The 23,262-nt window shown below is 37.2% G+C and overlaps 3 protein-coding genes across 3 annotated transcripts; 2 read left to right on the top strand and 1 right to left on the bottom strand.

Annotated features, from left to right (window-relative positions):
* Positions 1–739: 739 nt before the first annotated feature.
* LOC147395282 (pentatricopeptide repeat-containing protein At5g42450, mitochondrial-like) lies at positions 740–4,375 on the bottom strand. Its single transcript, XM_086452087.1, has 2 exons — positions 3,421–4,375; positions 740–3,321 (listed from the first exon to the last, which is right to left on the bottom strand). Exons 1-2 carry the CDS (start codon positions 3,689–3,691, stop codon positions 2,114–2,116), a joined length of 1,479 nt encoding a protein of 492 aa, XP_086308213.1. The 5' UTR covers positions 3,692–4,375; the 3' UTR covers positions 740–2,113.
* Positions 4,376–4,973: 598 nt separating this feature from the next.
* LOC147395281 (ATP binding microtubule motor family protein) lies at positions 4,974–12,983 on the top strand. The gene is made up of 24 exons (XM_086450308.1): positions 4,974–5,166; positions 5,302–5,506; positions 6,438–6,567; positions 6,696–6,851; positions 6,933–7,270; positions 7,354–7,492; positions 7,724–7,821; positions 7,904–8,060; positions 8,149–8,218; positions 8,309–8,385; positions 8,823–8,876; positions 8,957–9,037; positions 9,119–9,230; positions 9,343–9,429; positions 9,543–9,718; positions 9,811–9,972; positions 10,075–10,182; positions 10,301–10,459; positions 10,545–10,628; positions 10,724–10,929; positions 11,680–11,781; positions 11,880–11,989; positions 12,089–12,240; positions 12,465–12,983. Exons 2-24 carry the CDS (start codon positions 5,334–5,336, stop codon positions 12,681–12,683), a joined length of 3,150 nt encoding a protein of 1,049 aa, XP_086306434.1. The 5' UTR covers positions 4,974–5,166; positions 5,302–5,333; the 3' UTR covers positions 12,684–12,983.
* A 2,308-nt stretch (positions 12,984–15,291) lies between these two features.
* Positions 15,292–22,948, top strand: PHIP1 (phragmoplastin interacting protein 1). Its single transcript, XM_086450309.1, has 4 exons — positions 15,292–15,944; positions 16,627–16,798; positions 21,984–22,030; positions 22,129–22,948. The coding sequence occupies exons 1-4, from the start codon at positions 15,451–15,453 to the stop codon at positions 22,610–22,612; spliced, it is 1,197 nt and encodes a 398-aa protein (XP_086306435.1). The 5' UTR covers positions 15,292–15,450; the 3' UTR covers positions 22,613–22,948.
* The last annotated feature ends 314 nt before the right edge of the window (positions 22,949–23,262 follow it).

Raw genomic sequence — 23,262 nt, 5'->3', positions numbered from 1 at the left:
ACTCTCCAAATGTTACACAGATGGGATGGGTTCGTGACATTTAAGGGTTTTTTTAAGTTGTTGGAAGCAAATTACTTAAAGGACCATAGCAGAGGGATTTTTTTTCTAAATAGTCCCCAAGTTTTGGGTGGTCTCTTAATAGTCCATTTAGTAAACTTTTCTTTTCTTAACAGTCCATGGACCTCATCTCCCACATTTCTCACGGTTGAATGACACCATTTGAACTCATTGTTTCCATATAAAAAAAGTTGGATTTTTGACTTCTCAATCGAGTTTCGGAGACTCCATTCCGTCGGAAAGGGTTTAAAAAGGAAGAAGTCATTTTCAAGGGTTTTTCAAACATTACGAAGATGTACGTAGAAAATTAAGATTTTCACCTGTTTTTTTTCTTAGTTTTTGAATGAAAATCGATCAAGAATAGTTTTTTTGGGTTGAAATCATCTAAACAAGTCATCTCAAGTTTTTAGTCAATCTTTCCATGTATTTTAGTCGAAACACTCAAAAATTGAAAATGGGTGGAGTTCCCCACTTTTTATTTAAAAAGTGCTGAACTCGACAGTAAATAGTGGTGAGTTCGACAGTAAAAATTATGAGCTCGGCACTAAATAAAAAAGTGGTGAACTTAACAATAAATAAAAAAACGTCAAGTTCAACAATAAATAAAATGTGGTGAACTCGACAATAAATAAAAAAGCATCAAGTTCAGCAATAATGAGGACCATTAAGAAATAAAAAGTTCACTAAATGTCCTATCAAGCTACCGTGCAAAACTTAGGGACTATTTAGAAATAAATCCCTCTGCCAGGGTCCTTTTAAGAAATTTTCCCTTTGAAATGAGAACTTGCTCCAGAGCTGCTCAAATGTTTTGCTGTTAAAATGGCTCCAAATGAACTTGCAACGTTATTTACTAATTTGATATTCTGTTTTTCCCAAAAATAAACGGGTTTCTACAAAGGTGCAAACCTCGAATATATAAGGGGATCCTTCATTCTGGTCCCTTATACTCAGAACAAGTTCATGCCAACTTCATTTTATGTCTAGGGTGGTTCTTCCTAGGAAGAATGCACACCCATATGTGGGTCCCTATATTATGATGATCGTTGCCCTTCAATGGTGGAGGGAATTGTACTCGGAGAAGAGTTATCCAAGTCTGGATTGAATCGATTAGCATTTGTTGAGACTTGCCTAACTATTGAATTCCGCAAGGACTCAAAATGAAGAACCTGATAACCATCTACCCTTTCTTGAAGGGCATCTTCCCTCCTCAATGTCTCCATTAAAGTGAACATAGAAACCGAGTAATCATACTGATCAGTAAAACTGTCCACGACGTGTGATCTGCAAAGTGGGCAATTAGAGTGAGACTCAAACCAAGTGTTGATGCAAGAAATATGGAACGAATGTGTGCAGTTGGGTAAAAATCTAAGCCATTCCCCTTCTTCTAATTCACCCAAACAAACTGCACAGTCTACATCTTCTTGGTCAATTCCATCCTCAATTTTCTTCCTGAATTGAATGGCAGGAAGAGCATATAACACTGATGAATCAAGCCCTTGGCCTTGGAATTGTAGTGAAGGGTCATCTGGATTTGTCTCGTTCAGAAGTCGTCGCCTTTGAATCAAGTTTCTGAAGGGAGATTCAGAGAAGAACCTTTTGAGGAATCTGTAATAGATAAAGAAGAGGAACATGGCACAGAATGTGGTGACGAAGGATACCACATATGGGTTCCATTTTGACGGTGGTATGGCTGGAGATGGTGTGGGACTTGAATCCATTTCTGAGAACCTCTCCATTGGGATAAATTAGAGACATTTATTTCAAAGTTTTGTTTGAAAGTTGGCGATTAGAACGAAGCAGTGATGGAGACAAAGTTCTAGGCTGCTGGTGATAATTCTGAGGGTTCCCATAATATTCAAATCTGCAAACTGATTGTCTTTCGATGGAATTCTTTATGTAATTGTTGATGCTTTTGCTTTCTTTCTGTAGCTATTTGTGAGGCTTTCTCAGCCTCCTTGTATTCGGTTTTCCTTCCTTTTCAATATATTATACTTTTCAAAAAAAAAAAAGAATCTATGGGCTGCCAAACTAGAAAAAATAAGAGAAAAACTTAAAATCAATCTCCTGCGAGAAAGTTGGAACTTGGGTTCTCCTTCGATTGTTCTAAACAAGACCTCAAGACCATATAAATCTCATCCATTTCTTCATGTTTCTTGTCCCCAGTAACAAATATATGAACTTTGCTTCTAATCTCAATCCAACTACAACCAGGAATCCTCTTCATCCCTTTCTCCCTCATTTCCTTCCTTATCATCGATACACTCTGCCATTGACCGGCCGCAGAATTCGCATTCGACAGCATAACATACGACGAGACGTCTTCAGGATCTAAGGAATGGATTTTTCGAGTAGCAACCTCAGCCAATTCCATGTTTGAGTGTATCTGACAACCTCCAAGCAATGCCTTCCAAAACCCAATTCCAGGATCGAAAGGTAGCTCCCGTAGAAACGTCTCAGCTTCCTCGAAACGCCCCGAACGAGAGAATAAATCAACCATACAAGCATAGTGTTCCGGCCTTAGCACACTCGGATCTTCTTTTCTTGCCATATTGAAGTATGAATAACCCTCATTGACAAGACCCGCATGATTACAAGCCAACAATAAGCACAAGAGAGTTACACTGTTGGGTCTAAGACTTGAAACTTGCATCTTTTGGAATAAGTCCAATGCTTCCTTTCCTCTCCCATTTTGAGCGTACCCACAAATCATGGCATTCCAAGAAACGATATTTCTTTCAGGAATTCTATTGAAAGCTATGAGACCGTCTTCCATGCACCCACATTTGGCATAAAAGCTAATCAATGAATTACCCACGAAGACATCAAGCTTACCCAATATCTTAACAGCACAAGCATGGAAACTTTTGCCCATACCAAGAGCTGCTATATTGGCAACTGCACTGAAAACACAAGGAAAAGTCGATTGATTAGGTCTTAACCCTTCTCTACGCATCTCGATAAAAAGATTCACAGCCTCTTCAGTGTGGCCCATTTGGCTATACCCACCAATCATTGCATTCCAAGAAACTACATTTCTCTCTGGCATCTCCCAGAAGAGACGTCGAGCTTCATCAAATCTTTCCTTCTTCAAGTACCCATAGATCAAAGTGGTATAAGATACCACATTCGGTTCATGAGTATCTTCGAAAGCTTTTCTAGCTTCCTCAATGGTGCTCAACTTGGAATAAAGATCAATAATCGAACTACCAACAAACACATTCGATCGAAGACCCATCTTTGATGCACAAGCATGTAATTGCTTCCCTGCATTGAGATCACGTAGAGCGCTAGACGAGTGAATTACAGTGCCAAATGTGAATTCGTTGGGTCTGATATTCAAGAAAAGCATTCGAGAGAAAATACCCAAAGCATCCTTTTGACGATCATGTCGAGAGAAGTGACCTATTATGGTCGTGGCTAATACTAAATCCCAGCCTGACGTTTCATCAAATAACTGACGAGCATTGGAGAATGCTTTCGATTCGCAGTAAGAACGAACAAGATCTGATTCAACGTATGAGATTCCAAGTTTGAGGTAATGGGCATGAAATTTCTGGGTCTCAAGGAGATGGATACAAGAGAAACTGTGGGTTTTTTTGAATAATTTGAAATTGGATCCAAGAGTAGAAGACATCAGATACTATGCGTGCATAATGGGCCTAATCGGGTTAGTACGTTCTGGTATCGAGTAGGCTTATCTGTATAACCAATCACATATTGTGGTAGCTTTGGAGTTTGGATGTGTGGGATGAAACTACTTCGGCTTTCCGTACAATGTTGGAAAATGGAAGGTTTTCTTTTTAATTAGTCCTTTAACTTATACAGGTTAGCTAAATAGTCCATTTGGTAAATCACTCCTTAAATCCCACATTCGACATTTCTCATGGTTCTCTAAAAAATTGGTATTTTCGGGATTGTCCATTTTCAAAGCCTCATCAAACTTAAAATATTGTCATTTTTCTCAAAAAAAAATGTTTATCAAATATGATCTACAACATGATCCATGCGAGGCTGAGGTGTTAGATTTTCTTTCTTAGATGTCAAAAATTCAAAATCTCTCGAGGTTTCGTCATGAGAATTTCGCGAGAGTTTTTATCATTTTGAAATAATAAGTTTCACAATATCACAAAAATTCCGCGTGATTTTTCTCTCTCCTTCCTATGGTCTTCAGGGTGAATCCGTTAACGATCATGACCTTCTCTTCCAATGAAGGAATTTCTTCCACCGAGAAGAGTACCTCTGTTAGAATACGATCTGCCTACACATCTTGCTTTTACTGCTATATCGAGAATTACTCCACATATTACTTGATGTAAAACAGATAGTGGATTTGTATTATATACGAAGATTCAACTTTATTTCGAAAGCTTTCAAATAGAATGCCGGATCAATGCCTATCTTTTTTTTTTTTTTTTGAAAAAGAGTGTCAATCTCTATAATTTAAAAGTCACTAGAGGAACTAGTGGGGACATCGTACTATTGAGATCTTTACCCAACCAAGTGTGGGCCAAACAATAATGACCAACTGATCCAAGAAAGTGCCACATGGGGGTGTGGTTCATGATATCAAGATTTTATAATCCCACCAATGGACAGATGCCACCTACTATCTTTTCAAAATTTCAAATTTCAACAAATGAAATTTGAGACCTCTCCACTAATTCAACGCTCACTAAAAGAAAAAAAAGAGGAAAGGTTATAGTTTCAACCGATGTTTGAGTTACAAAGTCAAACGTATCATTTAAATGAGAGAATCTGTCCCTAGAGATTCCCTTTATAAAACTGATCCTAGGATCCAATACTTGATCCCTAGAAAGCGCGCCTCTTTTTTGAATTACATGTGGGACCCACCATTTTTAAATGTAAAGAATCTCCATTGTCTACAACGGCTAAAATTTGTATCGAATAGCCGTTAGCAAGAGAGAGGACACATTCCATGAATTTAACGCCTCATTTTCGTATTTGAAAACATACACAGATCACTCTTCTTCTTGGCTAAACGAAAGACAAAGAAGTCGGGAAATCAAAATTTAGGGCAAAAAAGATACTCAACCAAGCAGATCCTTCAAGATCAATCTCTAGGTTTTTCGATCTAAGCCTAAATATTCGGTGAGAATATCAGAAGAAACACCACTGTTTTTGTGTTACAGTTAACATCTTCCATTTCTAATGTTGGATCTTTGAGGTTTTTTTGAGATTAGGGTTCCTCAGATTTTTCTAATTTGGGTTCTTTTGTTTGATTAGTGATCCTTAATTAGGTCTGAAAACGATCAATCATGCATTTTACTCCAGATCAACCAAGAAAAGTGGGATTAGGATTAACACCATCTCCTTCTCCATTTCTTACACCTCGCCCGGAAAGGCGACGAACAGATTCGAGATTAGATGGGAACCTAAATCGGCAGGACAGAGATCGAGAGGTCCATGTGCAAGTTCTACTAAGATGCAGGTTAGATTTTGTTTTTTTCAATTAGGGTTTTGATAATTCAGTTTCTTTGTAAGTGTTTGTGACTCCAAACATGTAATTGTATGAAAATTAGTGTATCTTTTCAAACCCTCAATTGGACAATGCCTAAAACAGCTATTCAAAGCAAATCTTACGTTTCTGCCTACTATTGTAAGCATACATTGACACAAAAGTTATGCAACACAGAAAGACATAGAATTTACATGGTTCAGCAATGTGCCCACTCCCCACGGATGAGATCTAGATCAAATCACTATATTTTTAAGCAAATTACAGTCCTTGGAGATCTCTAGCCACCACACCCAGAACGAGTGAAAGCCTTTTCTCTGTTTTAAACACTAATCCCCTCACCCAAAGAACCTGTAACAAGAAATATCCAAAATACCCATGTTCATTCAGGTTGGGTTTTTGGATTTTTTCATGGGTTGGGCACACACACCCCTTTAAGAGGCGCAACCAAATAGTTACTATGCTATATATTTTGGATGAAATTGAATTGGAGCCCGAATAGTTCTAAGTACATTCATTTTTATATCATTTTTCTTATTTCCATTTCCCCCGAAGTAGCATCTTGTGGCCCTTGTATCCATCGAATATTTAAAACCATGCCATCTAGAGAGGTACATTTTCTTAGGTAATTCATGGTGATGGAGGTGAACAAGTAATTCTACAATTAAGGTACAAGTACGCCACTTCCATAATATGTCACCAATGCTGCCTACCTTGGTACTCTAACGTACTGGCTATTGCGTGGGTTCTCAATCTTGGCTCCCTTTAGCTAATTGGATTCATCAAGTTTTGAAGCATGAAATATATGTGGTTGACCTAGCTTTAATATTATCAAAGTGGAGTGGAGGAGGTTATGGAAAATAGCTAACTGATTTGGAATTATTTTATCCAATTCAAATTCCAGGCCATTAAGTGAGGACGAGCAAAGGCTAAACATTCCAAAGGTGATATCATGTAATGAACAGAGAAGAGAAGTCACTGTTTTGCAAAATATAGCTAACAAGCAAGTAGATAGAGCTTTCACCTTCGATAAGGTATGCCATTTCCTTTGTCACAATGTTAACTTTTTTTTTCCTTTTCTTTTTAGACAACAGATTACAGAGTATATGGACTTAAATGTTTCTGTTTTTTTTTTTTTTTTTTTTTTTGAAATATTTGTCAGGTCTTTGGGCCCAAAGCACAACAAAGATCGATCTATGACCATGCCATTTCCCCAATTGTCAATGAGGTTCTTGAGGGTTTCAACTGCACTGTCTTTGCTTATGGGCAGACAGGTACTGGCAAAACCTATACAATGGAGGGAGGTGTCAAAACTAAGGTATTTAACAGTAATTTCCTTTCATTTCTCTCGTTAAATTATAGTATTTTCTTGTCTAAAACTTCCTCTTATTTGTTCTAGGGTGGAGATTTGTCCGCCGAAGCTGGTGTTATTCCAAGGGCAGTCCGCCAAATATTTGACACTCTAGAAGCACAGAGAGCTGATTATAGTATGAAAGTAACCTTTTTGGAGCTCTACAATGAAGAAATAACTGATTTATTAGCTACGGAGGACTGCACTAGATATGTAGATGATAAACAAAAGAAACCAATTTCATTGATGGAGGATGGGAAGGGTGGTGTGATTGTAAGAGGTCTTGAAGAAGAGGTTGTTTACAGTGCAAATGAAATTTATAGCCTCTTGGAACGAGGATCATCCAAAAGGAGAACCGTGGATACCTTGTTAAATAAGCACAGCAGGTAGCATTAACCCTAGCTTTATTAATACATGATCCTGATGACCATATGAGAATAATTAAATGAAATGTGTTTTTCTTATGCAGCCGGTCACATTCCGTCTTTTCCATAACTATTTATGTGAAAGAAGCAACTGTAGGAAATGAAGACCTCATCAAATGTGGCAAGCTTAACCTCGTAGACTTAGCAGGTTCAGAGAATATTTCTCGATCAGGCGCGAGAGAGGTATGATATAACCTTGTAGCTGTAGGTAATACTGTCGAAGAAAATCCTAGTGTGTACGGTTATAAACTGAATCCTAGTGTGTTCGAAATATCCTTTACAGATTTATTTTAATAAGAATATAAAACTAAAGACAGAAACAATAATTATGTGTATTGCATTATTAAAGTTAAACACCTTAATATCTTTCTCCAAAATCATCTATCTATAAGAAAATTGGTTTACTAATTTCAGGCTCGAGCAAGGGAAGCAGGAGAGATAAACAAGAGCTTACTAACCCTTGGCCGTGTCATAAATGCACTTGTGGAACATTCTGCCCACATACCGTACAGGTTTATTTCAATAGCAATTCTAGCACAATCAACCTAGTCCATGTAGGTTTCTTTGTTTCCTTATGTTACCAACTTTAAGCAGGGATAGCAAGCTGACACGATTGTTAAGGGACTCCTTGGGTGGGAAAACAAAAACATGCATCATAGCAACAATTTCTCCATCTGCCTATTGTTTGGAAGAAACTTTAAGCACACTTGATTATGCTCATCGTGCTAAAAACATCAGAAACAAACCAGAGGTTTGTACGAGTACTCCATCTAGCAAGTTTTCTTGAACTACATATTTTTATATTTATTTGCTGAAGATATTCAACCTCATTTTTTCAGGCGAACCAAAAAATGTCTAAAGCTGTGTTGCTCAAAGATTTGTACCTAGAAATGGAGAGAATGAAACAAGGTTTGGCACTGCTGCATTGCAACTTCACTTGTTCTGATTGAGAATTCTTCCCAAACTCATATATTTCCATACCCAACAAACTGATAACAGATGTGCGAGCTGCAAGGGAAAAGAATGGTGTTTATATTCCGCATGAAAGATTTTCCCAAGATGAAGCTGACAAGAAGGTTTGTATCTGTTAGCAAACTTCCATTTTCTCTGGTTTTACATTGTCAAATATCCCACCACTCTATTATACGCTTATTTAAAGAATATCCTTTTAATTAATTTCCTACATCTAAGAAAATATGATGATAAGATGGTCAAAGGCATCCTGAGGGATGATTGCAACTCCATTGGCCTTTCTCTGGAATCTGGGCCATTCCACAGTTTTCTTTTCGTCATTGAAAAGAAAGTGATAGGTTGGACACTTTAGTCATATGTTTGGTTTGGTTTGGTTAAAACCTAAGAGATCTCATACATTGACCTCCGTGAATGAAGGGTCATTTGATGTGCCACATGTTCTGATATTCAGTTACAGAGGAATTACCTCCTCTTTTGCTCAATCTTTATTCTGCATGGTTGATTTTCATCTTAATCAGTGGCATTTTGATGCATCATTCAGGCCATGAATGAGAAGATAGAACAATTGGAGATTGATGTAGACCTCAAAGGGAAGGTATGACTTGCTTGCCATTTGACAATCCTTTTTCTGATTGTTTGATATGTATATATGTGTTCTGATATTGCTTATTGCAGCAAGTTGATACATTTCGAGAGCTCTACCTTACCGAGCAAGAACGTAAACTGGATTTGGAAAGTGAGCTCAATGAATGCAAGGTAAGTCATGAACTTGAAATTTGTGGTTTACTGCTGACTAAGGCATTTCATCTCAACTCAGAGTCTAAATATTTCAAACAGATAAATTTGGAGAATTGTAGCAAGGCCTTGCAAGAGCTTCAAGAGAATCATAGGATAGCCATTTCAACCCTGAAGGAGAAAGAGTTTATCATCTCAAATCTACTACACTCAGGTAAGTGAAGTGAACTGAGCTAATCAAATCACAGTTATCTCAAATCTACTACACTCAGGTAAACAGTTGATTGATTGAAACATCTTTAATTTTTTTCTAACATACAAAACAGAAAGTTCAATACTCGAACGGACAAAAGAATTGTGTGCCAATTTGCAAAATGCGTCAGAGGATATAACAGCACTCTTCACCAAAATAGGTATTCAGAGCTCTTTTAAATTAGATCAAATGAATTCCATTTTTTGCATGAATTTTTAATTTCTTTTTTTCACTTCACCTGGTTAAGATTAAGAATATTTAACTTTCTTACAGACAGGAAAAACAAGTTGGAAACAGGAAACCATGAATTGGTTCTTACTTTTGGATCTAAGCTTGATCAGAGCTTAAAGAACTTACACAAAATAGTCCTGGGATCAGTTTCTCAACAGCATCAACAACTAAGATGCATGGAGGAGCATGTAAGCTCATTCCTTGCAAGTAAATGTGATGTAAGTGAAGAAATCTTTGCGTGTTAAGTAATGTTAAAGGTTGCTTGATTTGCTACATATTTATTTGATTCCCTTTTATTATTTGTTGTCAGGCAAGCAAGGTCTTGGAATCAAGGATTGAGAAAATAAAAGGTACTTATATTTCAGGAGTCCAATCCATGAAGGAGCTTGCCAACACACTACAAAAGAGAGCTTCCTCCAACCTCGAGCAGATGAAATCAACCATTTCAACTCAAACAATGGGCGTCGAAAATGTAAGAAGTAAAAGAGGCAACAAATTATCTTTACAATAAGATGCAGCTGTCCAAAATACAGGATTTTAGTGACTAATTTTCAAATGTTTGCTCTATTTGCAGTTTCTGGTCAAGGCAGTCATGGAGTCTGAGGAGGTTATTCATGAAATCAACAGTTCCCTTGATGAACAAAAACAACTATTGGCTTTCTCTGCTAAAAAACAACAAGAGGTAGGCAAAGCTGTAATTTGTGCTTCACTTGAATCTTGATTGGATTCATCTTTGTTTTCCTACATATATTTTATGGTCTAAATTGTTCTATTTCTTAATCATTTCATGGAAACTATAGGGACTTCAAAGGAGTTTGAATTCAGCACAAGTGATTTCGGAAGCTACAATAGATTTTTTTAATGACCTTTATCATCGTTCTTCTAAACTTATGACGATTCTGGAAGAAAATCACAAGGAAAAGACCCACCAATTAGAGGCTTTTGAGAAGACATTTCAGGTCAAAGCTGATTTCATTAATGATTGGTGTATACATTGAGGAGAGAATGGACCAACTGATGAAATTTATTGCTTATTTTGCACAGGAAAAGTCTGCAAGGGAGGAAAAACTGGCTCTCGAAAAGATTGCTGCAATATTAGGGACTCTAACATCTAAGAAGACAGCTATGGTCGGTCAATCATTCAATTAACTTGTCACATTTTTGTGTTTCGCTACCATGACCAGTTAATAGATTATTGTCTCTCATCTGTTTTCTATGAGCAGGTCTCAGAAGCCATGAGAAACATGGATGAAGAAAATTTGGAAGTAAAGAAAAGTTTGCAACATGAGATTCTCGGCATAGAGAATATTACAGCTGGTGCTAAAAAGGAATGGAATAGATACATAGAAAAAGTAGAAAGTCAGTTTTTGGAAGATACATTCTCGGCTGCTGAGACCAGGGCTACTATGGAAAACATTCTCGAGGAGTGGTAAGTTTTAGTTCTCTTCACTCCACATTTCTAATCTAATATGCTTTCGCAATATGAGATTTTACAAATGAAATCTCTGGTAGACATGTAGACATTGAAACATAGTCTTAGATATAATGATCCGGGACTGCAACTTATCTACATGGTCGTATGGTAAGTATGTTCTAGTGGTTTTATCATGGTTTAAATCTCTAAGGGGTCATCTATTTAAAATTCGTCCAAGTAGTCATCTTGGTCTTGTCCGATATTTAAAATCATGGTTTTACGTGTCTATACAGTGGTATGTATTTATTCTCTATATCTTATCTAATTCGACCTTGCTTTTTCTATATGAACAAAATATTTGTATGCTAATTTATAATATAAATATTGACTACTATATGAACAAAGTAGTCATCTTGGTCTCGTCCAAGATTTAAAATCATGGTTTATATGTCTATATGTATTTATTCTCTATATCTTATCTAATTCTACCTTGCTTTTGCTATATGAACAAAATATAATTTTGTACGATAATTTATAATATAAATATTGCCACACCTGATGAACCAAATATCCATAAAATGATAATATTCAAAGATGTAATCATGTAATTTAGGTCATACGCATAACAGATCTGAATATTATCAAAAGATGTCAAAGATATGATTAAAGTATTTTGTTGCAAGGTTAAATAAATAGTCCAATACATGTATGAAGTGTGTGGCATTGCCCACTGACAGATAATTTGTTTTCGTCCTTGATATGCAGCTCCAGTAGAGTGGGTTATTCTAGAAAGCAATGGGAGAACGCTCAGTTGGGCGTAAATCATCTCAATAAGAGCAGTTTTGCAGAGATTGAATCCACAGTGGAGTATGTTTTGTGTTCCTTGCATAGCTGAATTGTATACCTAGTCTTCTACATTTCATTTTTATCTCAACTCTGTTGGTTTTTTTTCCTCCTTTTTACAGGGAAAAGAGTCAAGCAAATCAAACTGCTCTTGAAGAGTTTGTCTCAGTGTCCTCCTCCACAGATGCAGAATTTGACACAAGAACCTGTGATCTGCTGACAGCTGTTAACAGTAAGTCTTTTAAGTCCCCTTCAATTTGCGTTCTTCTTGGTAGTAGAAGGTGCACTTTTTAGGGTCAGTCTTGACGAGGGAAAGCTCATGTATATGCAGATTCACTCCAGCTGGACCACGAAGCTAAGAAGGAAATCGAGTCTATATCAACTTTATGTTTCGATCAGCTTAAACTAATACAAGATAATCATGGTGAAAGCATATCAAGTATCAGAGACTCTACAGACCAATGCCTTAGGAAGGAGTACTCGGTATGTTTTCTTGATGAGTCAAGAATCTTTTGAAAGAGCTCTATAGCTATTTCATCAACTGTGTTGGACTGATTTGCATTCATATTTTCATTAATACTGAACCTTGACCTTGATTTTATGAATCGACTCTAGTAGTATTTGATTTAAAAAACTTTGAAAATCCGTCAGTATTATTCTTGACATATCTGTACTAATTCATTGAATGGCTTAATTTAACTAAACAGGTGGATCATCCTACTAGGACAACACCTAAGAAACGACCAATAGTAGTTCCGACATTAGCATCCATCGAAGAGATGAGGACACCTGCCATAGAAGATCTGGTGACGAAGATGAGATCTTTGAACTGTTCCAAACGTGGCAATGCAGAAGGAAAGAACCAACGGCAGCAACAGACATGCATGGTATCGCCAGATAGATCTCCTTTCGGAGTTGTCAACTGATCAGAACTAGTAAGGTAGAATGTAAAACACATGAGTGATATGTCCATCGTATACAAGATGATGGGTCTTGCAAACTTCAGCTGCTCATGCCACAACTCATCAACTGATGAGTGTTATTAGTCCATTTATGTATACAAGATTGACCAAGAACTATGATATTATCCAACTTTCTCATTTTAAAGCAAGAGGGCACTGGGATGGGTCCTTTGTTTTTAGCTCATTTATGTATTTTGATTGATACATGCAGAACGTGAAAGCTAAGAAATGTGCCATACAATGCTTTATAATATGCGTTTTTTGGTAAATGTAGCACATTGGCTTTGTTTTTAGCTCAACCATTAGAGGCTGCTTTTGGTAATTACTGGAAAAAAATTATTAAAAATATGAGTAATTTTGATATATCCCTAGAGTTTTGGTGTATATTTGAGGTACCCTTGTTTCCAAGCTGATAACAACAACATAGTCCTTGGCCCTTGGTTGTCCTCTGTGAGAAATTATCAGAATGACCGAAATACCCTTTTACAACCCCTTAAGAGACTTCAGGAAAAAAAACACAATTTTTGTAAGGGTATGTTTGATTGTACAGCAAACTATAAGGAAAATGGTTTGCCATGGAAAACTTGAATTTAACGGTGTGATTGCAAAATAAATACAAAAAACGGGGAAAATCATTTGCCATGTGAATGAGATTTGCAGTTAGAGGCAACAAATCTTTTCTCACCCCAAGAAAATGATTTGTCACACCACCAAATTTGGAACTCATAAATACCCTCACTTTTACATTTTAACTTGATGTAAATAGAGTCATTTCGGTCAAAAATTTATAAAATTACAATAAACGACCCTATAATAAAGTTGGTTAGTTTTCAAAACTACAAAAATATTATTTTTATTTATCACATAATCTTTAAAAAAACGTTTAATCATTATTTTAAATTATAACTAAACCCTTTTGATACATGTTTGTTTGCTCATACCATCTTTGAATCTATTTTTTTTTTAAAGAGAGAAATATTTTACTTACTAATGGTCGTTGAGTGCAAATATGGATTATCAAATTGGCAATCGAACACCATAGCCCTCTTGATTTCATGGAAAAAAACTTATATCCTAAAAATGTATTTTTGTTTTTGTTTTTTTTCAAACTTGATCCAAGGTTTTGTAAATGGATAGCTACCAAATTCCCAAATTTAAAATTAAAATATACTATTTTAAGTTTTTTTTTTAAGTTCATAAAATTTTGTCCTCCACATCCCTGTGGCATCAGATCATGTTTTTAGACGTCACAAGATGAAAAATACATTTACAACTCAATTTAAATGAAAGATAATAAAGAGATTTTTGCCTGATTTTCCCTGATGTGCTCAAACAATGAAAAAGGATTATCATTGCCTCGCAAATGATTTGTTAGGTAAGTATTTTTTTTTTTTGAAAAGTATAATATATTGATCAAAGAAAGAAAACAAGAGACAAGGAGGCCGAAGAAGCCTTTAAAAAACAAAAAGAAAGAACTACATCAATAATTACATAAGGAATGCCATCTAAAAACAAAATCATCAAAAGTTATCCCCGAGAACTCTATATTCTGCTTTGACCAAAGGTATAACAACCCCAAGATCTCCAAAAAACTTGCATGAGGAGAATTAGTCTTATTATTGAACACTCTGTTATTTCTCTCGGTCCAAATCCCCCAAGCAATAGCAATGGGAAGCATAGCCCAAAGGATCATTTTTCTGGTGTGGAAGGCGTTACAAGTCCACTTTTTTAACAACGAAGAGAATTTACAAGGAGGGACCCAATTAAGATGGAACAGATCAATGAAAATCGACCAAATATGATAGGAAAAAGAGCAATGGATTAATAAATGATCGATAGATTCCCCATCACACATGCAAATGGGACAACAATTTGGAGTGATCCAACCACGCAAAATCAAATTGTCCAAAGTAAGAATCTTACCAAGAGAAGCCAACCAAACAAAGAAAACTACTTTAGAGGGAACTAACCTGGACCAACCATTAACTATCACTGGGGATCTCTCTTCGTCGCAAGTGAACCACTCATAGAAAGACTTGACAGAGAATCTCAAATCCTTCGCCCTTGTCCATTCCCACTTATCCTGTTCACTGTCGTTGAGTTGAACCGCATGCAAGAGATCTAGGAAAAATGTCACCTCAGTTAACTCTCAATCATTAAAATTTCTTATAAACCCCAGATTCCAAATAGGGCCCGACTCGTTGCCAACCAAACACTGCTGAATAGAGCAGTTCTTCTTTGCAGAACAAGTGTACAAGGACGGGAATTGGTTTGCTAGAGACGATGTGCCACACCAACTATCCTCCCAAAATCTAACTCGATCTCCCACACCCGCTTGAATCTAATCCCCATCTCGAAATCTTCTATCCCTTTAAGAACCCCTTTCCACACACTACACCCATACGGGTCTTTAACCTCTCCACTAAACCAACCTAACCTCCTTTTCCCATACTTAGCCTTAATCACCTTCCTCCACAAACTCCTCCTTGAGGACAATGAATCTTATAAATGTAATATTATCCTTGAGGACAATGAATCTTTTGAGAAAAAGCATGGGTTTTTGGCAAGAAGTTGAAGATTAGGGTGTTTTGATCATTTTCTTTAGTATCTCATAGAAGACCACAGTCAATAGGTATTTCTTTCAGGTTATAGTTGTACCCTTGCTTCGTGTTCAACTTGAAGGAGTCTCTCTGTAAATCTCTCGCTGTTGTTGTTCTTGAAACAAGCGAATATGGTTTTGTCCAACAAAAAGCTCAAGCAAAATCTCAGAGCTGCTCTTGTAGAATCTTTAGCAACCAAAGAATCCACAAAGCAAGACAAGAAATCAGAGTCTAAGTCCTTCAAAGATCTTCTGAGCTCTGCAACGCAAAAATCCATATTGTCCAAGAGAGAGAAGAGAAGAAAAATTCGATCTTTAAAGGGTCCAAAGGCTGTTGAAGGAAGTAATGGAGAAACCCCAGAAGTGAACAAGGAAACTAATGGTTCAGTGGTTTTGGATGATGATAAGAAGAAGAAGAAGAAGAATAAGAAGAGGAAGAGAGAGGATGATGGAGGAGATCAGGAGAGAGAAAATGGGGTCTCAGAATCAAAAGAGGGGGAGAAGCCATTGAAGAAATCAAACAAGAAAAAGTTGAAGGAGAAGAAGAAGAAAAAGAAGAATAAGAACAAAGGGATTGAGCCTGCAAATGAAGAAGTTAAAGAAGAACCAGTGGAGGTCATTGAGAGGTAAAAATATATTTTTTTTCTTTAAATGTTTTTATGTTGCTGTTTTATGGCTTTTATATCTGAGGTCTGGAAAATTTGGATTTTTTTTGTTCGAACCCATGTTCTCTTTCCATACCATTTGAACTTTATTTCTTTGAGATTGAAGATGATAGAAGAAGTGGCTTTTTTGTTTGTGTGCGTGCGTGCGTGTGAACTGATTTTATTGAGATTGAAGATGATAGAAGAAGTGGGTTTTTTTGTATGTGTGTGTCTATGAACTGATTTTATAGAGATTGGAGATGATAGAAGAAGTGGTTTTTTTTGTGTGTGTGTGTGTAATGTGATGTTGGGTTATGTAAATAAGACTATTTTAGATTGAATTAAAGGAGAAAATGTTGTTATTTTTATGAATTGGGTTCTGGTGGTCACTGATTCTGTATGTTGTTTCAGTCAAGAAAATGCAGATGTTGCTATTTTGCTGTTCTATTGTTTGTATATCTGATGTTTGGAAATTTTGGATTGATTCCGTATCATTTGAACTTATGTTTTTGAGGTTGAAGAGGATTGAAGAAGTGGGTGTGTTTGTTTTATTGTTTTGTATGTAAAGCTATTTTCACATTGAATTGAAGGAGGTTATGTTATTTTTCAATGATTGGGGTTTTGGGTGGTCACTGGTTCTTTATGTTGTGTTGTGTTGGTTCAGTCAAGAAAATGCAGATGTCGCTCCAAAGATTTACGTTGGAGGCATCCCATACTACTCAACTGAGGATGATATACGGAGCTTCTTTGAGGGTTGTGGTACCATAACTGAAATTGACTGTATGAGATTTCCTGAGACTGGGAAGTTCAGGGGGATTGCCATGATCACCTTCAAGGTTAGATTCTCAATTAAATAAGTTTATGCCTTCATGTTAAACCTGTTCATTTTCAAATTCAATTACAATTACATTTAGCATATAATTTAAATTAGTCTGTGTTCCTTTACAACTCTTTTCGTTGGCAATTGTAGTAGCCTATTGGGTTTGAAGCACAAAAATCTGAATTGAAATGGTAACAAGTAAGCAAATTTCTAGAAAATAAGCTTGGATCATCAAGGGGCGTAATATGTTCGTATGGTATTCGTATGATCTTAAAGTATTTTTGCATGTCAGACCTTTGTCCTGACCTACTATGTAGCAATTAAATACCTCAAAAGAATCATGCATGAAGCCTCTCCTGCTTGTTGCAGTCAGTGTCCTTATATCTTGTTGGAAAATCATGTTTCACCTCAAAGATTCAACAATTGCGTTCAGATCTTGGTCTAAATTTTATTTCTTATGGAGTCAACTAGAAAATCGGTTGAGTTGTCTCAGTTTGGGTAAAATCTGACATTGTTCTATAAATTTAGACTCTTTAAAATCACCACCCTTGTGCTCCTAATAATTAGTTGCCTCTTTGCGTGAAATGATCTGATTTCTAAGATTTGGTCCGTTAAGCTTGGGAACCAGCTTTCATATTCTCTTACATGGTTATGCCTTTCTATCATAATTGATTCTTATTTTTTAGGTTCCTGGGCTCTTCATATCTTTTTTTTACATTAAATAGTTTTTCTGTTACAGTACTTTGATCCTCTGTTTGGTTTTGAGCTTTAAATAGGTACCCACCTCCCTTATAGCCTTCCAAAGTCATCCATTAACTTTCCTGCGTCCTCTAGCTTTCTTCCAATTATATCAAAGCCTCTATTACCTACAAGTTGGGCCCTGTTATACTCTACCTCCACCATTGAAATGGGGTGCGGATCTCTCTCTTCTTGCTAAAACCTTCTTTGCAATAGAAGCATGAATTCCTATTAGGAATTAGGAGATAATATTACCCCAAGTTCGTACGTTACATAAATTTCAACTAAATTATATAGGTGAGGACTTGTAAATTGTGTAGCTAGGGGTTAGGTCACTTTTCTTCACTCTTAGATGAGGACACAAACAACCAATAATGACCTAGAAAAGACACATTCACCATGAAGTTTAGGTCACTTTTTCTGCAATAGTTTTCCATATGTTGAATTGCTAACTAGGGTCCTTATTGCCACCTTGAAAATCAAGGTGTACTCTAGTTGATGTAATCATGTTACTGTCTCAAGGGGTGGACCTAATTAGTATTCTGAAGATCAAACCATGGCTCTTTCGGTATTTCTTAAATTGAACATAATCAGGCCCAGTTTCGGGTAATTGAAGCCGATAGACAAGGTGAGGATGTGGTCCACTTGGTTTACTAGATTAGCCTCCTTAGCTCAAGATTGATGCTAATATGGTAGTAAAGGAAAGACTGAATGAGTATAGCAACAGACCATATTATTCTTCTTACTTGTAACTCAACTCGGTCAAGGTTTGAGTCAAAGTCGAGAAGGTCTTATTACTTAAGTCACTGCAACCTCACCACGCTGTTTGTTGTTGATTCCTAATTACTTAAGATACCATTTATAATATAAATAAGTCATGTTATTCTTCTTTTAGCATGGAAAGAACTCAAGAGACTTTCCAAATTGATAAGACAATTGAGGGGAGGGGAAGTCCCCTAGTTGGATTGTTTCACATGGCATATACAACCTTTAAAAAAGCTAGCTTTTACCTGTATTTTGACATTATTTAGGATATATATGCTGGAATTGTAACTAAAATTAGAAAGGTTAGTAGTGAGACAAGGGAGTTTCCAGTTACAATGGATTTGCACTAGGGATCTGCACTAGGCTGGTACCTTTTGCACTAGTTATGGATGGATTTACCAAGGTTGTTAAAATTGCTAAGCGGGGCCAAGCTGTGAACCCCCTTAGAGCCTAGGCGGGGCTGAAATGACAAAAAAAAAAGAAAAAAGAAGTGATTTTCTAACTCTCCTGACATGGTTGTGCATAGAACCATAGATTTTTCCTCGGGATACACAAGTACACATCCCCATAAATGTGTGCAGTTTTGTAACCCGATAAAAAAAAATGGTTCAATGCACAGTCACATCAGGAGAGTTTGTCAGAGGGGGGAGTCATTTCATCATTATTCAAAAAAAAAAAAAATGATGTTTCATTTTCTTTTAGGTAATAAAGCTCATATAAAAAAGAATATAAATATACCATAACCAATATCATGTCAACTACCTAGCAAGCTGATAAGTCAACACAATTAACATTTAAGAAAGTCGGTTCGGATAAGTTGAGTGATTTCAGACCTATTAGTTTGGTGGGCTCGGTGTATAAGATTATATCTAAAGTGTTAGCCTCGAGGTTGAAAATAGTCCTCCCCAACATTATCGAGGATGAACAAGGGGCCTTCATAAGGGGAAGACAAATCTTGGATGGAGTTTTGATGGCTAACGAATGTCTTGACTCGATGATCAAGGAAAAAAGAAGAGGGATGATTGGAAAAATAGATTTACAAAAGGCATACGATCATATGAGTTGGGACTTTTTGGAATATATGATGGGGAGAATGGGGTTGGGACAAAATGGATTAGTTGGATTATGAAATGTGTTACTACGGTGTCCTATTCGATTCTTGTCAATGGGAGCCCAGCTGGTTTTTTTAGGGGATCGAGAGGTTTGAGGCAAGGTGACCCGCTGTCTCCGTTCTTGTTCCTTATTGTTGCAGAAGCTCTGGGTAGATTGTTTAGGAGAGCAGTGGAACTAGGAAGGCTTTCGGGGTTTAGGGTGAACGATGGACCGTTGATTTCTCACTTACAATTTGCGGACGATACCTTGGTTTTCCTGGATCATTCGAGAGATCAGGTGAGGGTATTATGGGTCCTCTTGTGCTGCTTCGAGGCCATTTCTGGTTTACATATCAATTTGCATAAGAGCAAGCTCTTTGGAGTGGGAAACGTGAATGATATGCATTTGATGGCTGCAACCTTAGGCTGTGGGCATGATGTTTTACCTACGTCTTATCTGGGATTACCGCTGGGAGCACCTTACAATAGCATCAAAATTTGGGAAGGGGTGTTGGAGAGAATGGAGAAAAGATTGAGTACATGGAAGGCCAAGTACCTATCTAAAGGAGGGAAAGTTACCTTGATTAAAAGCACATTGACGAGTATCCCGGTTTACTTCCTATCCCTGTTCACGCTCCCTAAGTCGGTTGAAATCAGATTGGAAAGGCTTATGAGGAACTTTTTATGGAATGACAAGAGTGGTAAGAGGAAGTATCACCTTGTTAGATGGAAGGTTATTTGTAAGCCCAAGAAGGATGGGGGGTTAGGGATTAGAGGTCTTAGACTTGCTAATAGAGCACTTCTAGGGAAATGGCTTTGGAGGTTTGGGGAGGAAAGGGGTAGATTGTGGAGGAGGGTCATTGTAGCAAAGTACGGGGAAAAGAGGTTGGGTTGGTATAGCGGTGAGGCTAAAGGCTCGTACGGGTGTAGTGTTTGGAAGGGTATTTTGAAAATGAGCGAGGAATTTGAAAAATGGATTAGATTCAAAGCGGGTACGGGGAATAAGATCAGATTTTGGGAGGACAATTGGTGCGGCACATTGCCTCTAGCAGTTCAATTCCCGTCCTTGTATGCCTGTTCTACAAAAAAGAACTGCTCGATTCAGCAGTGTTTGATTCGCAACGATAGCAACTCCACTTGGGATTTGGGGTTTAGGAGAAGCTTTAATGATTGGGAGCTAACAGATGTGATATCTTTCCTTGACCTTTTGCACTCGTGTCCTCTCAATGATAGTGAACAAGATAGATGGGAATGGATGAAGGCTAAAGACTTGAGATTTTCTGTTAGCTCGTTTTTTAAGTGCCTCAACCCTTTTGCCGAGCAATCCCCCTTGAGATCTATCATTTGGTCAAAATTCGTTCCAACTAAAATATCCTTTTTTGTTTGGTTGGCTTCCCTTGGGAAGATTCTTACATTGGACAATTTGATTGCTCGAGGGTGGATCACTCCAAATTGTTGTCCTCTTTGCATGAGAGATGGGGAGTCTGTCGACCATCTTTTAATTCATTGCACATTCTCTTACCATATTTGGTCAATATTCCTTGGTCTTTTCTGTATTCATTGGGTCCTTCCTTGTAAGTATTCCCTGTTGTTAGAAGGGTGGGCCAGTAATGTCTTCTCTTTCAGGAAAAGATTTCTGTGGGCTATTCTTCCCTCGGCTATAGCTTGGGGGGTGTGGAACGAGAGAAATAACAGGGTGTTTAACAATAGAATGAGAAGCTCTCACGGCATATTCTTGGAGATCTTGGGCTTATTATATCTTTGGGCGAAACAGAACATCGATTTCAAGGGGATCACTTTTGATGATTTCGTTTTTAGATGGAATTCTTTATGTAGTTTTTGATGTTTTGTTTTCTTTTTAGCTTGTTGCTCTCTTAGAGGCTTCCTCGGCCTCTTTGTACTTTTTTCCTTCATTTAATATATTACACTTATCAAAAAAAAAAATATATATATATATATATAACTGCCAAAATTCAAGCGGTTTAATCCTCCTTTTCAGATGTCGCCCCTCCAAGTTTGTATGAATATTTGAGACACTCTTTATGTTCTAAAATTGATTAAATACTCCTTAGACCATGGTTTCTGCAAAAATATTCTGTAAAATTATCATTGTAATCCCAATTTTTGAAACCCCACTTGAAGCAAGTGGAGCCTAGGCTTTTAAATGATCTAGGCAGCCAAAGTGAGGCCTAGGCCCAGCTTTTGACAACACTGGGATTTACCATTAATAGTTCAGAAGTCGTTTGGTATGTGTTTTTTGGCGGAGAATGTAGTAATGGCAGATGAAACAATAGGGAACAAATTCAAATCGATGGATACATTATAAACTCAAGGGTTTTAGGATAAATAGGACCAAGAAAAAATATACATTGTGCAACTTTAGTCAAGACACTTCTAGAGATGAAGTACTTACGACTATTGACGAACAAGCAATACCCCAAAGAGACCATTTCCATTAAGCAATACCCCAAAGAGACCACTTCCATTATTTAGGTTCAATTATGCATAAAGATGAAGAAATTGGTGAAGATTTTCCCATTAAATTAGTATTTGGTGGATACAAGGATTACAATAATTATCATTTTGATCATCGCTTCTTTTTTGCAGACTGATGCCGCAGCAAAAAGAGCCCTGGCCTTCGATGGAGCGGACATGTGAGTGCATATTAGAATGAATTGCTCTGAGGACACCTTAACATTTTGCTTCATCATTCACACATAACATATCTTCAAAACTTTTTTCTTTGTCTCAGGGGTGGACTGTTTTTGAAGATTCAGCCCTACAAGACAACCCGGCCTCAGAAGTCTTCAGATTTTGCTCCTGAGATTGTTAAGGGTTACAACAGGGTCTATGTGGGGAACTTATCTTGGGATATAACAGAGGAGGATTTAAGAAAACTTTTCTCAGGCTGCAAAATATCGTCTATTCGGTTTGGAGAGGACAAAGCAACAGGAGAGTTCCGAGGCTACGCTCACGTGGATTTCTCTGACCACCTCTCTCTAACAATGGCCTTAACGCTAGATGAAAAGGTGGTGTGCGGACGACCAGTGAGAATAAGATGTGCAGTTCCAAAGAAAGTACCCGAAAACCACTCAATATCAGACTTCATAGATAAGAAGTTTGAGAATATAAGTCTGAGTTCCGGTGGTGGAAAGAAAAGGCGAACATGCTACGAGTGTGGTGTGCCGGGCCATCTTTCCTCGGCTTGTCCTAAGAAGAAGGCAGTTGAATCGTGAGTTCTAGTTCTAATTAGACTATTGTAATGAAATCTTATTTTATATAATCAAAGGTATTACAATTTTGAAATGTTTTGATTTTGTCGGATGTAGTGTTTTAAGAGTTTTGTTCCCATTGTTGGAATTTTAAAATAACCAAAGGTGGGTGAGTTGTGACTTTTGTGACGAAAGATCATAGTGAGCTTCATTTCATTTCTGGAAGAATTGCTTTTCTACTATTTGTGGATGGCTTTTATCATATATTTCTTATGATTCAATTTTAGAGCTGTGGCTGCAATGAGTCCATGATTCAAATGCCTACATGTTTTGGATTTGAATAATGATTTTCTGATGCCCCCTCTCAGACATCCGCCCCCCAACATAGCATGTGCTAATACCATAGCAGGATACACCACTGTATATATTTATAGGGATGTACAGTTGTGTATCCCGTTGGAAAAAACCTATGGTTCTGGCCCATGCCACATCATCAGGGTGTGTGTGTCAGAGGGGAGGGAGGGGGGGGGGGCATCAGAAAATCACTGACTCTTTGCATTTACACCATATTTTGTAATAGCTTTTATTGCCACACCAACTATTATTTGTAACACCCTGGTCAATAAGATTAAATGGACTTGGGATGTTGGATGGGAAAAATTACCATGCGATTG

The sequence above is a fragment of the Akebia trifoliata genome, chromosome 8 (genome assembly GCF_017979445.1).
Source record: "Akebia trifoliata isolate Shusen 1 chromosome 8, ASM1797944v1, whole genome shotgun sequence".
In the NCBI taxonomy this organism is placed as follows: Eukaryota; Viridiplantae; Streptophyta; class Magnoliopsida; order Ranunculales; family Lardizabalaceae; genus Akebia; species Akebia trifoliata.
This window is presented reverse-complemented; position numbering and strand designations above follow the sequence as displayed.

Coding starts and splice junctions, on each gene's coding strand:
- LOC147395282 (XM_086452087.1), bottom strand. CDS start 3,691: ATGTCTTCTACTCTTGGATCCAATTTCAAATTATTCAAAAAAACCCAC. Junction 3,322..3,420: donor TCGTCAAAAGGATGCTTTGG/GTATTTTCTCTC, acceptor ATCTCAATGCAG/GGAAGCAATTACATGCTTGT.
- PHIP1 (XM_086450309.1), top strand. CDS start 15,451: ATGGTTTTGTCCAACAAAAAGCTCAAGCAAAATCTCAGAGCTGCTCTT. Junction 15,945..16,626: donor CCAGTGGAGGTCATTGAGAG/GTAAAAATATAT, acceptor GTGTTGGTTCAG/TCAAGAAAATGCAGATGTCG. Junction 16,799..21,983: donor TTGCCATGATCACCTTCAAG/GTTAGATTCTCA, acceptor TCTTTTTTGCAG/ACTGATGCCGCAGCAAAAAG.
- LOC147395281 (XM_086450308.1), top strand. CDS start 5,334: ATGCATTTTACTCCAGATCAACCAAGAAAAGTGGGATTAGGATTAACA. Junction 9,038..9,118: donor GTGAGCTCAATGAATGCAAG/GTAAGTCATGAA, acceptor TATTTCAAACAG/ATAAATTTGGAGAATTGTAG. Junction 9,719..9,810: donor TCCTTGCAAGTAAATGTGAT/GTAAGTGAAGAA, acceptor ATTTGTTGTCAG/GCAAGCAAGGTCTTGGAATC.